Source organism: Dermacentor variabilis, chromosome 2, assembly GCF_050947875.1.
Source record: "Dermacentor variabilis isolate Ectoservices chromosome 2, ASM5094787v1, whole genome shotgun sequence".
NCBI lineage: Eukaryota > Metazoa > Arthropoda > Arachnida > Ixodida > Ixodidae > Dermacentor > Dermacentor variabilis.
The window spans coordinates 174,313,903-174,333,109 of NC_134569.1; the positions used below are offsets into that span (position 1 = coordinate 174,313,903).

Genomic DNA, 19,207 nt, shown 5'->3' on the forward strand with positions numbered 1-19,207 from the left:
GGTTTCAAATCCTGTTGACTCAGCAATGAGCCTGCTGCCCTGCCCATGCCCACCCTTAACACCCAGTCAGACAAGCGGCAAAATGGTTAGGTAAAAACAAACATAGATACGTAATTAAAAACGCACATACATAGATAAGTAACCCCGGAAATTGTGCTAGGTACCCTAAGAATGTTTAAGCACTATAAAGCGGAGCTTATGAAGAAACAAGTAAGCCGATTAAGAACGTCGGCGTGATTACAGATCTACAGGTTTACATGTTTAAAAGAACTCACCTGTACAAAACACAGGTGAGTACTTTTCGCCCTTACCGCATGTCTTTTTTCTGATGACTACATTATTTTGCTGTTGTGGGGCGCCGTTGGCCGTGCACGAACTTTTACGCCTATCATAACTCTGCCTCAGTCAGAAGATTTTACTCCCTGGTCAAATGGTTCCTGAAGAACCGCGTATCACAAGCTGAAATTTTGTGACCTCACGGCTGATGAATATGCCCACCACGCAGTCAGAGGAGTGCTATTCTGCAAATAAATGTCCAGACTTTCAATATAACATTAGTCGTTATCTGCTTCCTGTTGGAACAGTGAAGGAAATGCGGGTAGTTTTGTATAATCATCGAAAAACACAAGCTCACCTCTTATATTTTTGTCACATAGTTACTAGCGCGAACACCGTTAATGAAATAAAGTAGGGAGAGGACATAGCGCTAGAATTTCTTTTTATTTGCATTATTCTTTGTAGAAATACAAATAAGACCAAATGACAAACACAAATGTGTAGCCGTGTGAAGAAAAACTAAGCGAGTACCCCAAGGAATCTCAATGATGTCATTATGTAGGTATAGAATGCTCGCAGCGGAGTAAATGAAGTACGTGTACATACAGTATTTAGAGGGAAGAAATAACAATACTGAAATATTATTTTTGGCACGCACTATGATGTTTCCATGGTCCTTTCTTTATAAGTACACTTCTAAGAGAGAAACTCTGCAATTGTTGCGACGTTTTACATACAGATATGGGTTCATGAAATTTATAGTTCAGAACTCACAATTTGATGTTTATGCTATTTATGGATGGGCGCTGATTTGGAAGTTTCATTGAAAGCTAGGCAACCTACAAAATAAGCAAGGGTACGGAAGATACATTTCATTTTTGTTTATAATGCTACCTCAAATTAATGGTATCGATTTTTTCAGCAACATAACAGCCTTTTTTTCATTCAAACCTCAGTGCTTGGCTGTATTCTGCCCGTGGATCATAGTTAAGGAGCATTACGTGTTGGTAACTTTCTAGCAAAGGAATATCCATAACTCCTAGTTAGCGTGAAGAGTGATCTAGCATGATGTCCTGATTTCGCAACCGACATACCATCGGTGAATCGTACCATAGTTTTTTATCTTCCATGTAATCCACAAAATGCTTAAAGTTCATTAGTCACAGCAAATGCAACATTACTGCTTTCTTTACGGACGTAGAACATTCTTGCAGAATCTTCGAAGCTATTCTGTAGGTGCACTAGGTTATGACCGCATAACCTGCGAACACTATCCCCTCTGGTATTTATGGTGACTAGAGGCTCCTCCATACAGATAAAAAGGGGCATTTATTTAGTATTGATACGATTAGATTCGGCCTTCACAGGAGTGTACACTCATGGTCGTTCACGGTAGGCCGTTGTCGCGAACTCATCGGTAACCTAGAGCTCAAAGGCACTAGTGTATGCACATATTTGTTAGGGTAAAAATACTCGAAGTGTCGATTAAGAAGTTTTAATCTGCAACATCTGCACATCTATTCAAATTGCCACGTTCATGATGTGCACATTATGGTTCGAGAAGTGGTGGATCTGCAATCAGTCTTTCTACAGTAGGTAAAAATCTCTGCAGACTTTCGTGAACAGATGACTTCAGCTCTTCCACGTCGTGGTCGTTGAGCACAACTTCAGGCGAAACGCTCACAACGTTTACCGAGCCGTCTAGTCCTGTGGGCGGTGCCATAACTTTGACCGGTCCCATGAATTCCAGGCCATAGGTAATAATCTGAAGCTGGTTATTTATCCTGAAATGATAAAAATGTGTTTCTGGAGACACGACAGAGTAGGTACGTATAAGATATGCATACATCGAACGAAGATGGCAGCCAGACGTTCGTTGCCTCTAACGGTGCAGTTCTGCAAATTAGTCTCTCAGAAAAAATCACTATTCTAGACCATGTGAATGATATAAATGTAGAGCTTGACACAGAGATCATAGGATGCTAAACAAAGAATATGTTAAAAACACGGAAGGATGCCATTTTCTTTAGTAAGGATAATCTGCTGTTTTGACTTATTTTTGCGAAGAATAAACAATTATGGAAGCATATATACGTATACTCCTATTTTTAATTAGCTTAGAGCTTTTTAGTAATTTTTCTACGAATATATTGCGCACTCTATGTCTTAATAATTCACAAAGTCTTATTTTGCACAACACTGCACCAGTATAAGACACCAGAAGTTACAGCTTCATGGAAGGCCAGATACGCTGGATACGAAGCTCTGATTCATGCACTTTCAGGTAGGCGCCATGCTGGAGGCCTACAACTGATATTTCTGGGACGCCATCGCTATTTTCTTTCTTACTGGCGGTCTGAAATAAAATTGTGTGCTTTAATAGTATGCAAGGTATGCGGCCGACTGTAATTCAAATAAACGACCAGGGCATATACAAGAGATTGTGTAAAGACGAAAAGCGAATACGTTGGCCACTTGTACATGGACATCGTTCAAATATTAAAAGGTAATTAGGGGGTTTTAAGTGTCAAATCCACGATTTGATTATGATGCACGCTGTAGTGAGGCACTCCGAAAACTCGGAGGAGCTGCGGTTGTTTAACGTCCACCTAAATATAAGTACACGGGTGTTTTCGCACTTCAACCCCATCAAAATGCGGCCGCCGTAGCCAGGATTCCATACCGCCACCTCGTGCTGAGCAGCGGAACACCACAGCCACTCAGCAGCCACGGCGCCTATGGATTCCTTTCTTAATGATAAGAAACCGTTAAATATACGCTGTTTTGTATATCGCAATTCTGCCCCATAGGAAGGTGTAAATACAAAAACACCCAGTAGTTGCAAGACGGATTTCTGAATCTTTGTTATTAACGGAGATTCGCTAATATCATTGGGTCTATATGTTTTAGGGCCCACTTTCTATTTGTCGGATTGCGGATCAGCAGTAAGGTTATCACCTAGCAGTAATTTATTTTGCTTATCACTAGATTCAAGGAACACGTCTTTATCTGTGGCGAAACCCAACTCATGTTTCAGTTTGTTCACACTTCTCAGCTCAATCCCAAACTTAGTTTAAACTGTAAAACATGGTAAAACATGCCGCGTGGTGAGAAATCGTCCCTCATTCTGTGGCAGGAAAATCGGCCTTTTGACTCTTGTAGATGCAGATGGTGCGCAGAAATCACTGCATTGGATTAGTATGGCGTCAGGCAGCATATGCCATCATATCGCTCATCCGTCAAAGCTTCGATGCGTCAAATTGGTTTTACTAATATTTCATAACTCTTTATTGCATCATACATGTGTGAACTTCTCGTGGCTATACTTCACGTTATGTCTGATTGTCCTGCATGTTATCCTTAAGTGCCACCGCCAGGAACGATGGCCACATCGGCGGCGAAAAATTCAACGGAACTCGCACATTCTCTCGTTTCCTACTGCGATTCAATGATGAGATAGTAATAAAATGCTTTTCAAATAAGGGTCGGGGCATCATGCCTGAAAACTAATAGGCGTAAATTATTCTATATATCATAATTCAGTTCCAAAACTGTCATTAGGTGGTGTAAAAGTGTAATTACGCTGCAACAGCCATCAACCGAGTCACTATTTTGGGTATTCAAGTGTACTATACCTAGCCCATCGAGGCATAACGAGCGCCGTTCAGAGACATAGCTGGGGGATGCGGAACATCTTTTTTGTGCCGGATGGCGCCCCGCAAGATGTTAACATGGGAACAGGCACCTCGTTAATAATCCCTCTTGTGCTACCGTAGTGATGACAGGTAGTAAGGGAGCGAATAACGCTGTCATTATTTTCCCCGTATGCAGCACCAAAACCTCCCGATGTTGCTCTGCGACTCATTTGAAAAACCATAAATAAAGAATAAAATGACCACGTACTCTGCAATGTCTAGGGACAACTCCACGGCAGGAATGTGGACGTCTAACTTTGCAGTTCTGGTGCGGGAACGTTCGCCGACCACAGCCGCGACACTGACCAAGAGATCTTCAAATCCCAAATCCAGACGAACTGCCAGGCCGCATTCGCCGACAACAAGCGCGCAGTCACCGCTCCTGTAGACGCTTGATAAGCCCGTCAGGTTGCCTTCGTATACGGCGACACGTCCAAAAGAAAAATCGAGCTCCCGGACATCTTGCGGGAGCGAGACCGGGTCGAATCTTCTGGAAAGGACTAAGGTACGGAGACAGCCGTCGAAAACTCCACGTTCGCGCTCCACTTCTGCGCTGCGAGGCTCCCTTTGCCTCTCTGGCAGCGGCCTCCTTGGAGCGACGCCTTCATCGCTGCCGCCACCCCGTGAACCGCCAGGGCGCTGGCCACGTATCAAGGCGAGGTAACTGGCGGCACTGCCGAGAGCCTTGGTCCAGGTGCGGCTGAGCATTGATTCTGCAACATACCATAATGCACGGCTTAGGGATATTCAAGACACCTCTGTTTCTTCGAAATATCCAGCAAATAACAAAATGATGCTGCCTCAACCTCAATTATGCCAATTGCTTATGGAAAGAATAAGTACTCTTAGTGTAAGCACGCGCACAAAATTTGTGCGTTAGGTTTTACTGTATTTTGCAGATTGCTTTCGTCACTCCGAACATGGTAAGCTCCACAGTATGCTATATATTGCCGCGAACGTACCGATGACGCTGTGAACGATACGATAAAGGCACAGCAGCGTTGGGCCAGCCTGCATTACGTAAGCCAAAATTCGTTGATAATCTATCTCGTGTAACAGTATGTACGTGGTAAAGGCTCTGCTGTCCCGTGTTTAATCTTTCTCGCAAGCAACCACTGCTTCCTGACGTTCAATGCAAGGCAAACCGAAGTTTCTACATACGCGTGGGATAATATTTAACGACGTTCTATGATAGCTTGAGGTGGTGTTTCAAATATTAACTGCGCTACAGACGCTTCAATGACTTCCGCGCAATATCTTTACTAAGAAACAAAAATGAAGAAAAAGTGGCTAAGCGTATAGGACGTCTTACACAACAGTATAGAGCAATCAATAACTTTTTCGAAGCGCTAGTGTAACACATTGCGAGTTAGAAATTACTATGAGGTTTGCCCAGAGAAAGTACGTAACACACGCCGGCGTAGAACTTATGAGGAGCTTTGTCAATACTACGTAACTAATTACGAGTTTTGACCGTAAGTGATTGTCAGTTTTTCTCGCGTTGCATAGAAGCTGTATAGAAGGCGCCGCGATATGAACCACGCAAAAAACGATTAATCACGCCCAGCACTCCGCAAGCTATCACCGTCTTTATTTGCGCTTTGAATGGTAATGCTGTAAATATTTGTGTTCTTTCTCTAAAGGGTGCACATTCATTCAAGAACAACTGTTCTACTTTCTGCTTTCTTTATACCTGCGCAGAGTGATATAACGTAAGCGAAAAGGCATACAAACTTAAACTATATTGTTACAATGACAACCTACTAATAAAATGGGAAGAACAAAAGTGTCACTAACAGGAAGAAAAACTAAAGAAAAAGACATTTACGCCATCTTGATGATGCGGTGCCATCTGCATTACTCGGCCTTTAATTTCAATTTTTTTTGCCAGATTCCTCATTCCTGCGCGGTTACATTCTATCACATTCAGCCGTATTCTCTAAAGAAACTACATCAGTATCTTGCATATTTTTTCTCACAATTTTGTCGCGATATCGCTGTGGGCACCTTGTAAAACTCATTATTTTGGAAAAAAATATCCTTCAGTTTCAAAATACACACACACACTTAAAAGCGAGAAGATAATAGCAAGATGCTGGCTGACAACTCGCTATACAGTATGGTTAGCTCATATATGCAGTGATTGGAAGAGACTTTTCGTTCGGTTGCCTTTATTCAGCGGCCAATCTTTACCTGCGATTGATTTTTGAATAATTGCATTTGACGGTCAAAGAAATGTTCCTGGATTGCTTTATTTGATTTTAGTTTTGTAATATACACGCTTTGACCTGTCTAACTGATTGAAAATACTGCTTTTTGGCGCTCTTCGCTTTGACGACATCACGTTCGCGTAATATACGCAATATACGTACCGGCAAACATGTAAAAGGAGACGCCTCTTGGTGGCACGGTTTAGAGAAAAGAGAGAAAACTTCCCCGACAGGAGACATTGTTGCTGGGAGTACTAAGGCGCGTAAATATTATTTCAGTGGATTGGTTTAAATGCATAATCACTGAACATTTGAAAGAATCATCCTACCCTCGGCAAAGATGTCTTCATCCTCGTTGCTTGCAGTGTAGACCCTGATGGCTTTGAAGGCCTCAACAGCAAAGTTTCGTAGTTCCCGAGCAAGGAGCTGAGCAACTTTTGCTTCCACGTACGGTCGCAGATAGTCGATGACATAGTCGGAGATGAATCCGCTGAAGCTTGCATTGTTCAAAAGCAGGCGTATTCTGGACATTCGCATGCCGTAGACCTCAATACGAAGGTGGTTCGGTGAAGGCCTGGAAAAGTAAGCTGAACGCCGTTTTTGTGGTGTTTTCTTGTAAAAATATGTAGTCTGTAGTAGTGAAAAGTGTAACGTTATACTTTTCTTACTTGTAAACTGTAATGGGCGAAATTCTAATTAAAAAACACAATTCGCTTATTAAAGTCAGATAAACATCTTTGGTGGATGAGAAATAACAAATCAGCCCTGGGATTATAGGCGTGAATACTTTTTGTTACGTAGACTTTCTCAAACAAAATGTCGATGTTTTGATATGTCTGTGCCAGGTTAGTCGACAGAGCTGGAGGACGTGTAGATATTTCTATCTATTATTATGATGCAATTGGGTACAGCGTTTCTTCTTAGAGTTGGCCCCTATGAGCTGACTGAGATCGGGTAACGCGGCTATAATAATGCGATTAGCATTATTATATCCGTGTTAAATGGCCCATACGAGCAGACTCAGATCGGGTAACATGGCTATAATAATGCGATTAGGATTATTTGGAAGTTTCAAGCAGCTTTAGAGCACTATCCAATGGCACGGGCCATTTTCCTGCCCCATTTCACTGCCAACTTGGGTCAATGAGTATCCATGGCAAAGGGCAATGAGCTCCTGTGCTGAGGAAACCCTGTCAGAAGCCCGCCATTGGCCCAACTTGTGTCAGTCGGTATGCACCTAAGGTATGTGCTCCTCTTCAATAAACCTTTTGACGCCAAGTTGAGTCAATGGGTGTGTGCCAATGAGTATGTGCCGCTGTTCAGTGAGCCTACTGAACGCCAGTTTCGGTATCTGAATAAGTGCCGCTCATCAATCAACCTCTTTGACGTCAGCTTGTGTCTCTGGTGTTGGGCGGAATGAAACACAAGTTCTTTATATTCAGACAATCTTGTCTGCTTATATATTCGCACGTGCGCCCCACAGGGAGTTCGAGGTGGCGCCGCAAGATGGCGCAGCGAGCCCAGAGAAAAACGCGAGAGAGAAGGCCGACGGCACGCACGAATGATGCGTGACGCGTCTCTGCGGCGGCCCTACAGTGTGTCGCTACATTGTTTAAATTCTAATCGTATTATTGTCTGCATTGATCGTAAGTTGGTATCGTCCGGGGATTTTTTATTGGGATACACATACCACGTGCCAAACCTAATTTTAAGTAACTTTACGATTGTGGTGCGAACGCACATTGCTGCCGGCCTGCGCACGTATGATCCACAATCTATTTTAGCCAACTTTTGTGTATATGGTGTTAGCCAAGGTATAATTAGCCCTAAATGAAGTTTTAGCACCAGACGCTTTCTACGGGTATCTGGTGGGGCTTGTTAACAGAGAAAACATACACAGGTTTATATATATATATATATATATATATATATATGCATATATATATAGAGGCAGGTGAACTCGAACAAGTCTCTGGAGGGCAGCAAGCACAGGGGAATATGACGAATGGCAAAAGTACGGTAGAGAAGCAGACAGGACTCCCTGAACATATCGAAATCATGCGAAGGGAAATAAAGCACCCGGTGGCAAAAGGCAATTGCAGATGCGCAAGGCTAATTTTCCTAACTGCAGCAACAGTGGATGAGGAGTTTTATCAGCAATCCACAAACTCGTTCACATAATTACTACATACACTGAAGCATCCGTAAAAAACAAAACAACGCGCTAACAGTAGAACTAAACTTTCCTTCAGAGAAAGCACTAGAATACGCTTGCCTCTGGTGCCACCTTGAGAGCCTGCACAGATGCATAGGTGCTTCGGTGCATGCAATAAATGTCCCCAGGGGAGACAGCATCTGTTTTACGGTCTTACTGCTCTCAAAATTGGTAAAACGTAAGCATGTAGTATTTGTCATTCGATCCCACAAGGATAGGGTAGTTTTAGGTAAAGGCTGCACCTTTTCTGTCATCGCAAATATCATACTACATTTTCATTACGTTCTGTCGTCTTCGTTTGTCATGCTCTGTCAACTGGTAATGGAGCGAAGTTAGGATGAGTGGGCAGCTGATTGATTTTGGCAATTGCGACGCCCCATACAATACGCAAATTCAATGTTTCGGGCGAATAATCAGTCAGTCAGTCAATCACTCAGTCAGTTTTTTTTTCGGGAAAATCACATCATCCTGCAGGTTGCAGAGACTAAGGGCATGGCTGCCGGACGACGTCTCTGCCCCCGTAACAAACGGAACAGTCTACAGCAGTACAGCAGGGAGCTGGCACAAAAAAAAAGAAGCTGCATTACAGATAGTACACGCATAAATCCTATTACGGATCTATGTGTATATGTATATGAATGTATGTATGTATAACTACGACACCATAACTTTTGTAGATAACTCTGGGAATGCCATACCATGTGATCGTATCGCATCTGTCCTCAATGAAACATTTATCCAAAACTTTTCTGTAACCTGCAATGTTTCCTTACCCACTGCACCTTGTTATGATTACCAGGCTATGTTTCCAATTACAGCTGAACCATGTGGCATCAAAACCATGATTATTTGTCGAACTGTGATATTTTTTAACCGTGATATATTTTACTAGCAAAACTTCTTCAACAATCGCTTGGCACAGTATACCTGCTTCTTGATTGGGAAGTCGGTCAGGTGATTGCACTTTACAAATCAGGCGACAAGCATGCTGCTCTCAATTATCGGCCAATATCGCTAACCAGTATCCCATGCAACATATTAGAACATATCCTATATTCACAGCTTGCTAACTTTCTTGAGTCAAACTCATTTTTTTTTCAAGTTCACAGCATGGCTTTCGAAAAACATATTCTTGTGAAACGCAGCTGGTTTCCCTCATACATGAGCTAAACCTAATTCTTGATACTCGTTCAGTGGCAGATTGCATTTTTCTTGACTATTCAAAAGCCTTCGATAAAATGTGTCACAGACTACAGCTAATGAACATAGACCCCACACTTCTTGCGTCGATTGAGTGCTTCCTTAATAACCGTTCGCATTACGTGCCAGCTAATAATCCTAACTCTCACTCAAACCCTGTTCATTCCGGCGTCCCACAAGGCTGGGTCCTCGGGCCTCTTCTTTTTTCTAATTTACATCAACAATTTGCCTTCTTCTGTTTCCTCTCATATCCATTTATTTGCGAATGATTGTTTAATTTTCCGAGAAATAACAATCAGTGACGATGTAACCGCTCTTCAGTCTGACCTGAACGCTATTTCATTGTGGTGTAAAACATGGCTAACGGAACTTAACATCACAAAATGTAAATCTCTTCGCGTATCCAGAACTAGCAACACTATCCCTACTTATTTCTTAGATCATGTCCTCTTATAATCAGTAGGCTCGTACAAGTACCTTGGTGTACACATCACTTCCATCTAACTTGGTCTGTACATATCACATACATAATTAACAATGCTAATCGTATGCTTGGTTACATGCGCCGCAACTTTTCTATAGCGCCCTCATCCCTCAAACAGCTGTTCTACAAAATGTTAATACGTCCCAAACTAGAATTTACCGCATGCAACTGGGACCCTCATCAAAAAATCTAATACATTCACTAGAAATGTTGCAAAATAACTCAGTTCGCTTCATTCTTTCCAGCTATAGCAGGACTGCTAGCATATTTTCAATGAAATCAAGCCTTAATCTACCATCCCTAGCCTCACGTCGCAAAGCGTTTCGTATCTGCCTGTTCCATAAGATGTTTCATCATCCACACTTGCCTAACGAATTAATCCCTCCGCCACGTCACTTATCATCGCGATTAGATTATGCCTACAAGGTCGGTGTCCCATTTTGCAGAACAAGCGCTTTCTTTCGGTCATTTATACATCCTACAGCAGCTGAGTGGAACCACCTTTCCCCACTGACAGCAACCATCAAAGATTACAAGCTTTTCAAGAACGCCTTAGCTAATATTGTATGAGTAGATACACCTGTTAACTTTTTATTGCAATACTCGTATTCCTTGTATCACATTTCCTATTTTTTCTTGTTTTTCACGCCTGTAACCACTCTCCTCTCCAATGCCAATGGCCCTCAGGGTACATGAAATAAATAAATAAATGAATAAATAAATAAATAAATAAATAAATAAATGCAATATGGCCATGCTTAAGCACTATGGACAGTTTTTTGTAAAATCACATTGAAGATTCGCTCATATCACAAATACACGTAAAAGGAAGTCAACAGTTGAAACGGAAATCTACAGTTATCATTGTTACTCAACAATTTCAACGGAAAACAAGGTTGTCCGTAGTTTACGTTTGAACAATTTTCTGGGTAGCCAGAAATCCAAAATAGAAGCACAGTTATTTAACATTTCTAGTACCAAATATTCTAGATCTTGTTTTCCATAATTGGTACTAACTTTCTGTTTCTGCGTTTGGGGTTACGGTATCCTATTGCGCCAAAACAGGTGTGTAAATACTGTAGAGTTCCTTTTTACACATTCGCTGTGCCTGTATCCATAAATAGACTTTACTTGCAGGTAAAACATCAAATCTGGGAACAAGTGGTTGCGTCGGCAACAATCTAATAGGGCCGGTGTGGTTCACAAAAATCCGGAGGACACGTTTTTGCAGCAGTTGTAGCTTATCATAGTTCCCTTTTGTCGTTGTTCCCCAGACCAGAACGCCATACCAAAGTTTAGAATAGAAGAAGGAGTAATATAGCGATTTCTTTAGCCAAAGAGGTAGAAGAACAGCCATTTTTCTAATACATCCAACAGACTTCGCGAGTTCGGAGAGCAGATGATTGACGAGAGGGGTCCAAGATAACTGTTCACTAAACCATACCCCAAAAACTTTTGCAAACTTGCTTGTTCTAAGTTATGTATTCTGTACTGTAAGTTAATTATTTTTTATGCTTTTTGATTGGCTTAAATATCATGTACTTTGTTTTCAGCTGCATTCAACTGAAGTTTGTTTTGTTGCAACCATGTGGATAAATCAATTCAATACAGATTGCCCGATTGTTCAATGTCATGCAGTGTTCTACCTGTAAAGAATAAACTAGTGTCGTCTGCAAACATGGTTATTGTGGGTATTCTTTGTAGTTCCGTAATGTTATTCACATAAGAGGAAAAGTAACAGGCCTAATATCGAAGCTTGCGGGACACCTAGTTTAATGTCAAGCTGTTTTGAAAAAGTACAGTCTATTTTAACAAACTGATGCCGAAACGATAAGAAGCTCTTAATAGCGTCCAATGTGATACCTCGAATTGCATAGCAATCTAATATTGTAGCTAAGATTTCGGGGTCAACGGAATCAAAAGCTTTGCGCAGATCGAGAAATATTCCTAAGGTGAAGAACTGATCTTCAAAATTTTTGATTATTTGCTACTCGACGGCAAGAAGAACGTCCAGAGTTGTCTTGTTTTTCTGAAAACCATACTGTGAGGATGTTATTAAACGTTACATGGTTAGATATTTTGACAGCCGGTTATTGATTGACAATTCAAAAATCTTCGAAAACACCGGTAGCACTGAGATTGGCCGGTAATTCGTAATATCCTCAAGTCTACCTCCTTTGTGTATTGAAATTACTTTGGCCAGTAATAGTCTATCTGGGAACATTCCAGTATAAAACATCAGACTAATGAGATAATAGGCTGATAATTAATGACGCTCGCTTCAAGGTTCAACTTTAATTTCATCATACCCACTTGCGACACTATTTTCTAAACGTATTATAATACCATTGATTTCTCTTGCGGCAACGGCATCCAAAACATATGAATTTACTCGATGTGAAAGCCAGTAGAGCCCACTTTGTTGAACAGACGGCTGGGGTATGGCTGCAGTGGTGAAATACTCGGTAATTTTGTCTGCTAGCGTCTTGCCTTACATAGGGTCATTGATTACTATTTGGTCAGCCCTAACCGGTGGTGGGTTTCTGCCAGTAAGGTAATTTACCTGTCTCCAGATCTTTGGCGGATCCGTTCTTAACCTGGCAAACATTGCTTCATAATACGCAAGTTTCGCTGTCTTGATATCAGCGTTTAATTTATTCTGATATTGTTTTTAATTCTTTGAACAAGTCACCGTCTCTGCATTTTATGAATTTGTGCAACATATTATTTTTCTTCTTGATGCGTTTTAGTAAGGCGGTGTCAATCCAGGGCTTTCTAATTTTCCGACTGTATTTTTATTCTCGATCAGTGGAAATGAATCATTCTAGCAACTAAGAAAGACCCGAAGAAAAACCTCATACGCAGAATTTGCATCCTGCTGTAAGTACACATTTGACCAGTCAGCCCGCTCAATTAAAGAATGGAAATAGCTTAAGGAGGAGTCATTCACCAGCCTATGTTCAAGCCTGCTGCTTTTATAGTTCGCGGTTAGGGTGTGTTGTAGGGCAAAGAATATAGGCAGATGGTCACTGATGTCTCATGATAATGCTCCTCCTTTGAAATCTGATGCATTCAGGTTTGTAACATATATATCTATAGAAGTAGAACTTTCTAAAGTAATTCGGGTTGGCATAGAAATAGAATTTTTGCACCCATAGGAGTATAAGAGATTCATCAAGTCGCGCGCAGAAGAATCGTCGGCCAACGAGTCGATGTTTACATCTCCCAAGAGAAAGTACTCCTTATTAGTAATAATACAATAGATTATTACATCTTCTAAATAATGTAGGAAATGGCGCTTTTATCCAGTCGGTGGTCCGTACAGATCAGCAACTAAAAACGTGCTGTTTTCCAGTGTTCCACCGGTTTCCAAATGTGCACTCATTAACAATGTGATACGCGTACTTTCCTTTTAGATAAATAATCAGGCCACCACCTCTACCAGTTCTGTCTAATAAGTAAAACTAGGGAAAGGCTCATCTTTGCTTAACCATGTTTCTGTGAACATCAATGCGGCAAAATTAACTTGCAGGGACTTTCGCCCAATGTCCAGCTCATCTTGTTTGTTCCTCATGCTACGGATTTTAAGTGTAGTAAGAAAAAAACATGGGCGTAAATAACGAAAATCTGATTTTAGTGTGGATGATTCAGTAATGAAAGAGGCAGATTTGGGCATCATACTGATTAAATGAAAAACACGGACCAGCACAAGGACGTCTAAGGTTATTTGATGCGGGCGATATCTTCTTTGTTTGCAATTCGAATGGCATCTGTCTGTTCATCTCTCCGTGCCAAAACTTTACCCGAGCTGACCCAGAAGTATTTCCATGCGGCCTTTTTCTTTTCGGCAAGGGCAGCACCAAGAAGCTGCTTACAATAATATCTGTAGATTATGTCATATTAGGCCTCCCAAATACGGCATCAATTTTTACCCATGCACAAATATGCACCATTCCTTCTCACGTGTAATTAAGTTTTTGTATCCTGTTTATGTGTAGATTGAGCATAGTAAGAGCAACTCACTCTTCGGCGCTGAGTGACGTCCGAAACGTCACCATATGTGCAGCTACTCCGAAACTATGTTGCAGAAAGGACGAGTTGAAGCCTGCGACGTAAGAAACTTCCACGGGTCCACCTTCAATGTGCAAATTAAGCCTAGATCCATCATTATCAGCACTGACATAGCTGTGGCCACTCCTCCTGACAGTGTTCAGTCCCCGAAGTAGGCCATTGGAGAAGCCTATGCTAAAACCATATTCGTCTGGAGCACTATTCATAAAGTCTGGAAGCGGGACTTCCAGAAATCGATTCGATAGCAGCACTTTTCTCAGGCCTTTGTCTATGAGAGAATCTTGTGGCGTGCAGGATCCTGAAAGACAAAAATATATATATGAAGGCCTGAAAGAAATTAGCCGTTAAAAAGAGCAATTATGCTTGAGCGCCTGGTGACGAGAGTTTTACGTGTTTGGTATTTATTTTAAACATATATATATGTATATATATATATATATATATATATATATATATATATATATATATATATATATATATATATATATATATATATATATTCGTTTATATATTTATTGTGGGTGTTCCAGAAAACGCAGTAAAGTTTTTAAATTGCTAAGATCCAATAATCAGGCGCATTCCCCAGAACTGCAGTAAGCAGAGTTGTAGAACAATCCCGAAGAAACGGGCTGTATTGAAGTAGGATCCCCTAAATGACCAATTACTATTTGGATCATTACTAATTGCCCAGACAAATTTTACGTATGTGCCCCTATGCGACAAGTAATCCCAACAATTAGGATGGATGATCGCATCTTCTCAGAACATCAGAATTCCAAACGCCATTTGCTGAAACACACTGTATAACAGCTCTTCTTAACAAGTAGCATATTCGTTTTTTTTTTTAGTGGTCACTATCCATCGGAAGCGGTAACAACACTAAAAACAGCAGGGATCACTTGTTATTCAATATTTACTATACAAACATATGCATTACATTCAGTGATTTCTGAAAGAGGAATTGCAGCCTATAAAACCATACACTGATATGTGCATACCGCTATGAAAGCTGAAGCGGTCATGCGCTGGTCGATAAAAGGGAGAAATATAAGCATCAACCTCTGGGCGTAGTAGTTTGAATCAACGAAACTATCTAATTGCTAGATCTTTGCCTAGCTGCAATATGTACAAGCACTTCCCATATGTATGCCAGATTAAAAACAAGATACAACATACAGCGGAGCTGCATAACCAAGTTCTTACACGCTTCGGAACTACCATGTAGGGTCTGTTTCCTGGAACATAGTCTGACTCGCACACTTCAGGGATTCTAACAGTGTAAGAGCTCGATTCTGTCTGGTTGTTTATAGCTCCCGCGTAGGCTTCATTGCAGCACCAATGCCTCAGCTTTCAGTGTAGTATGCAGGTCTCACAGCGCTGGCTGATCTCTAACATACATCTGGTACAACGCGACGCGAAAAAAATATATCTTATTACTGGTTAAAACAAACTCCGCACATATGTTATTGTCTATCCAAATGAGGCATAGACAAAATAAGTTTAATATTGCAATGATTGATGATTACCTTTCGACGGAAATTAGGCGTTCTGACACACGTTGCGTTGCAATTGCTTTTGATTTCGGTAACGGCGTTACGCACCAGCCTTCGCTGTCATACGAAAACCGCTTCGCAACTACTAGAACCACATCACTGTAAAATAAATGTTCTACTTTGTATGTGAGATTGCAATTGATTGATTGGAAGTGCGTGGCACCCCGCAATTATGCAGCTCCGTAATAGCTTTACCGACGATCCGGTGCATTAGATAGAAGATGCGTCTCTCATATTTCTTTTGTCACAAGCCTTGCCTGCAGCAGAGCTATTGAACCTGTAGATGCCCACCAGCCTTGTTAATGAACAAATGTTATACTTATTACAGCGATGCTATCTATGGGTAGGATCTCGGAATTTTCGTGGCCTAACTCTAAAGAAAACTATTATGAACAATGCATCCTACTCCCAAATGCAATGGCTAATACCACCGTAAGGCAGAGGCTACAAGCACTCAGTAAAGAGAAGTGAAGAGTGCATATATTCTTCGCACACAAAATTAAGGATAGTATATATTTCAATAAAAAACAAGCTCAAAAGAAGCATCCCAACCAATAATTGGTGATAAGGTGCTCCTGAGCGTACATGCAACACGAAGCTTGTAACGCTCACCGCATAGGCTTCCCTGTAGAGATTACTGTAGCGCAAGCTACCTTGGTGACGGCAGCTTGGCTGTAGAATGCGAAACAGGGAGTGATGTAACGACACTTTTGCACGCAGAAGGAGAACACACCTAGCTAGTAGTTTGTGTTGAGACAGTGCTATGGGAAGGTAACGTACGTGTAGTGATGAATTGGTATTCTCTCTGGTCCACTCCTAGTAGATGCATGAAGTAGCAGCTGAAGCCATGTCGCAGGCTCTTGAAGCGTCTCAGGCTAATAATTAAGTAAAGTGTATCTGAATGTCTCCGCGTGAATAATTTCCACCTGCGTCGCAATGTGTAATCCTTTTAGTTGTCGTTTACAGCTTCGCTGTCGAACCGCCTTCACAGCGTGAATTGCAGACCTCCTCTAATTAATTATTTCTTAATTTTCTTATTTATTTATTTGTTAATTGATATATGTATAAATTTTTAAAAATTTTATATACTCATTTATATCTTTATTCATGACAAATATGCTCCCCACTGGAGCCACATGAATATGGGTGGTCTTCAGGTGCGTTAAAGCGAAAGATACTGATTCTTGGAAACTGCACAGTCAAGCATGGGAAGAACAAGACAGCTGTATATCGCCGCTCGACCACGTTTGCCGCCTTATTCTCGTCAGTCCTTAACTTACTGTCTTATTCATTTTGTTCCAAAGAAGCCTGACCTAATGCATAAAACTATCTCCAGAAGCGTCGTATAACTGTATTCACGTAGGCACTACGAAATGAACTTCCGCCATCACGCCTCGCGGGCGACTATTTTGCAGTATTAAATTTCGTCGAGGACACTAAATTGGGATATAGATGTCAGTGTACGCGTTAGATGTTAGAGTCATGCGATAGGAGTGTGGTAGGCCGACTGAAGCTTCTGTTATATTAGGGGAAGGATTTGTTTCGTAGTTTGCTGCCCTAACGTCTTTCAAAGGAATTGTTATCCGACGTGAATGTACACATGAAATGCGATTTAAGAAGTGCACAGGCTGCGAATGTGTCACTCATATAATTCACAATTCAACAAGAAAAGAAAAGGAAACAGCTGTGGCCCAATGCACTCATACGGTATTGGACAAATGAAATTGTCCAACGACGGCACGTAAGAATGACTTCGACGTTTCTAGCTACGCTTTGAAACAGAGCGAAATCACCAATACTCAGGCTAGATCCTGTAAACGGTGTAAGATAGACTACCGCATAAAATTATCTTGTGTACGTTGACAGTATGGTTTAATACATCTGGCTAATACGCCGTCGCTTTTGAGTGTGGGAAAAGCGGCTGCGAACAAAAGGACACGCTGCTCAAAAACGCATACATCTTGAAGAATAAACTTGGACGTCGGCTTACTACGCGCTGAAAAGCCTGCGCCGGCGACCCCATGTTCCACGGCTGTAGGCAAATCCCAAGAAGCATGCACCTGTTGACCCTTAGGACTATAGACAAGGGAACTTATGTTATAACGCTATATGAAGGAGATTGACCAATCTAGCCCCCAAAATATCAATGTAATACTGGAAACAGGAAATGACGTCACGATGAAAATTGATGCGTGTCACTTACCACTGCTTGCTACGGGTGAATGAAGGCAACAGGAAAATAGCATAATAATCATTATTTTCTTCATATTTATCTCGTACAATCGAGGATTGTGAGTGTGCACAGTCCGCTCGCGGGGCCACGTGAACTACGCGCTCTGAGGAAGAGGAAAGAAATGTCGAGGGAATCGCGGTCACCTATCTCGTCCTAGCGTCGCTGTGATAGCGTGGATGACGCAGGCGCTCTCATATTTCCATGTTTTTCAAGACTACGTTCGGGCGGCGTAGCGGGACGTACTTGCGATTTTCGAAGCTTATGATAATCCATAGAAGCTAGGAATGTTCTGCACAAATGAAAGCAGGAGAATTTGTTGCGATGTCCCTGTGGTGTTTAGAATGCGTATATGTGTGCACTTCTAAAGCGTCACGAGAAGTATATCGGTAAGTATACGTAGTTGTTTCGCGGGCTCCGCAGTCAGAGGCAGTTGCAGATAAAATGGTAAACTTCACTGCGTCACGATTTTTTTTCTACGGCAAAGCGACAATTACCGTTGACAGAAATTGTGGCCAAACAGTGAGGAGATCACACGCCACCCAGGCGAACTTGTTGTTTTTCTTAAACGATGCACAGAGCTCAGGTACTTCCGTATAGATAACAGTCCATGTGTTTAATTTGGTTGCTTGAGTAATTCCATTCATCACAGTAGTGCTATAAGCGTGGAACTTATAGATGCCTGCTCAGCCCCATCTTAATTAGGAGAATCAGAGCAAAAACATTCAGAAAAGTAGATATCCTACGTCTTTCTCTCTAAGACAATGCTGCGTATCTACTGTGTTATATATCACATTCCGTGTTCTAGAGTATGAGAATGATCTGTTGAGGAATACGCTTGTTGACATCTTTCTTTCTTTAAATCCGCAGGATTAGTACGTGTTTAGGAAAAATATTTGAAAGCAAAAAATTGCTTTAAAAATGAAGAACTGCTGTAAACATTGTTGCAATTTTTAGTTTATAACTATGATTACTTTATTAAAGGTGAATCACCAATATTTATTCTAATCTCGCTTGACACACGGGAACAAAATGAAGAATCTGTAATTTGGTATGTCAAGCACGTTCTTTTTTTCCCCATACTGGTGATGAGCTCTAGATAGCTAAACTTTTTCTGAATTTTTAATATGTATCAGTCTGTAGAAATAGGGCGTGTAACAGTGTAATTGATATCTACAAAACATAGTTCTTTGTAAAACTCTATTTGTAGAGTATTACATCTGAATAGTAATATCCGTTCTCTCAGATTATTCTCAAGTGTTGCACTCCTTAT

General features: G+C 41.2%; 1 protein-coding gene across 2 annotated transcripts; it reads right to left on the reverse strand.

Annotated features, from left to right (window-relative positions):
* Positions 1-701: 701 nt before the first annotated feature.
* Positions 702-18,040, reverse strand: LOC142572955 (uncharacterized). Of its 2 annotated transcripts, none has more exons than XM_075682432.1 (5): positions 17,908-18,040; positions 14,104-14,449; positions 6,511-6,755; positions 4,180-4,684; positions 702-2,060 (listed from the first exon to the last, which is right to left on the reverse strand). In XM_075682432.1, exons 1-5 carry the CDS (start codon positions 17,969-17,971, stop codon positions 1,826-1,828), a joined length of 1,395 nt encoding a protein of 464 aa, XP_075538547.1. In that variant the 5' UTR covers positions 17,972-18,040; the 3' UTR covers positions 702-1,825. The 2 variants fall into 2 exon arrangements, with proteins under 2 accessions (XP_075538547.1, XP_075538548.1); XM_075682433.1 differs by having other exon boundaries at positions 6,511-6,768.
* Between the last annotated feature and the right edge of the window lie 1,167 nt (positions 18,041-19,207).

Bases quoted from the DNA above. Each gene is read 5' to 3' on its own strand.
- LOC142572955 (XM_075682432.1), bottom strand. From the start codon at position 17,971: ATGAAGAAAATAATGATTATTATGCTATTTTCCTGTTGCCTTCATTCA. The intron at 14,450-17,907 runs GTAAGTGACACG...TTTGTCTTTCAG, and splicing joins TTCACCCGTAGCAAGCAGTG to GATCCTGCACGCCACAAGAT. The intron at 2,061-4,179 runs GTACGTGGTCAT...TTATCATTTCAG, and splicing joins TTGTCCCTAGACATTGCAGA to GATAAATAACCAGCTTCAGA.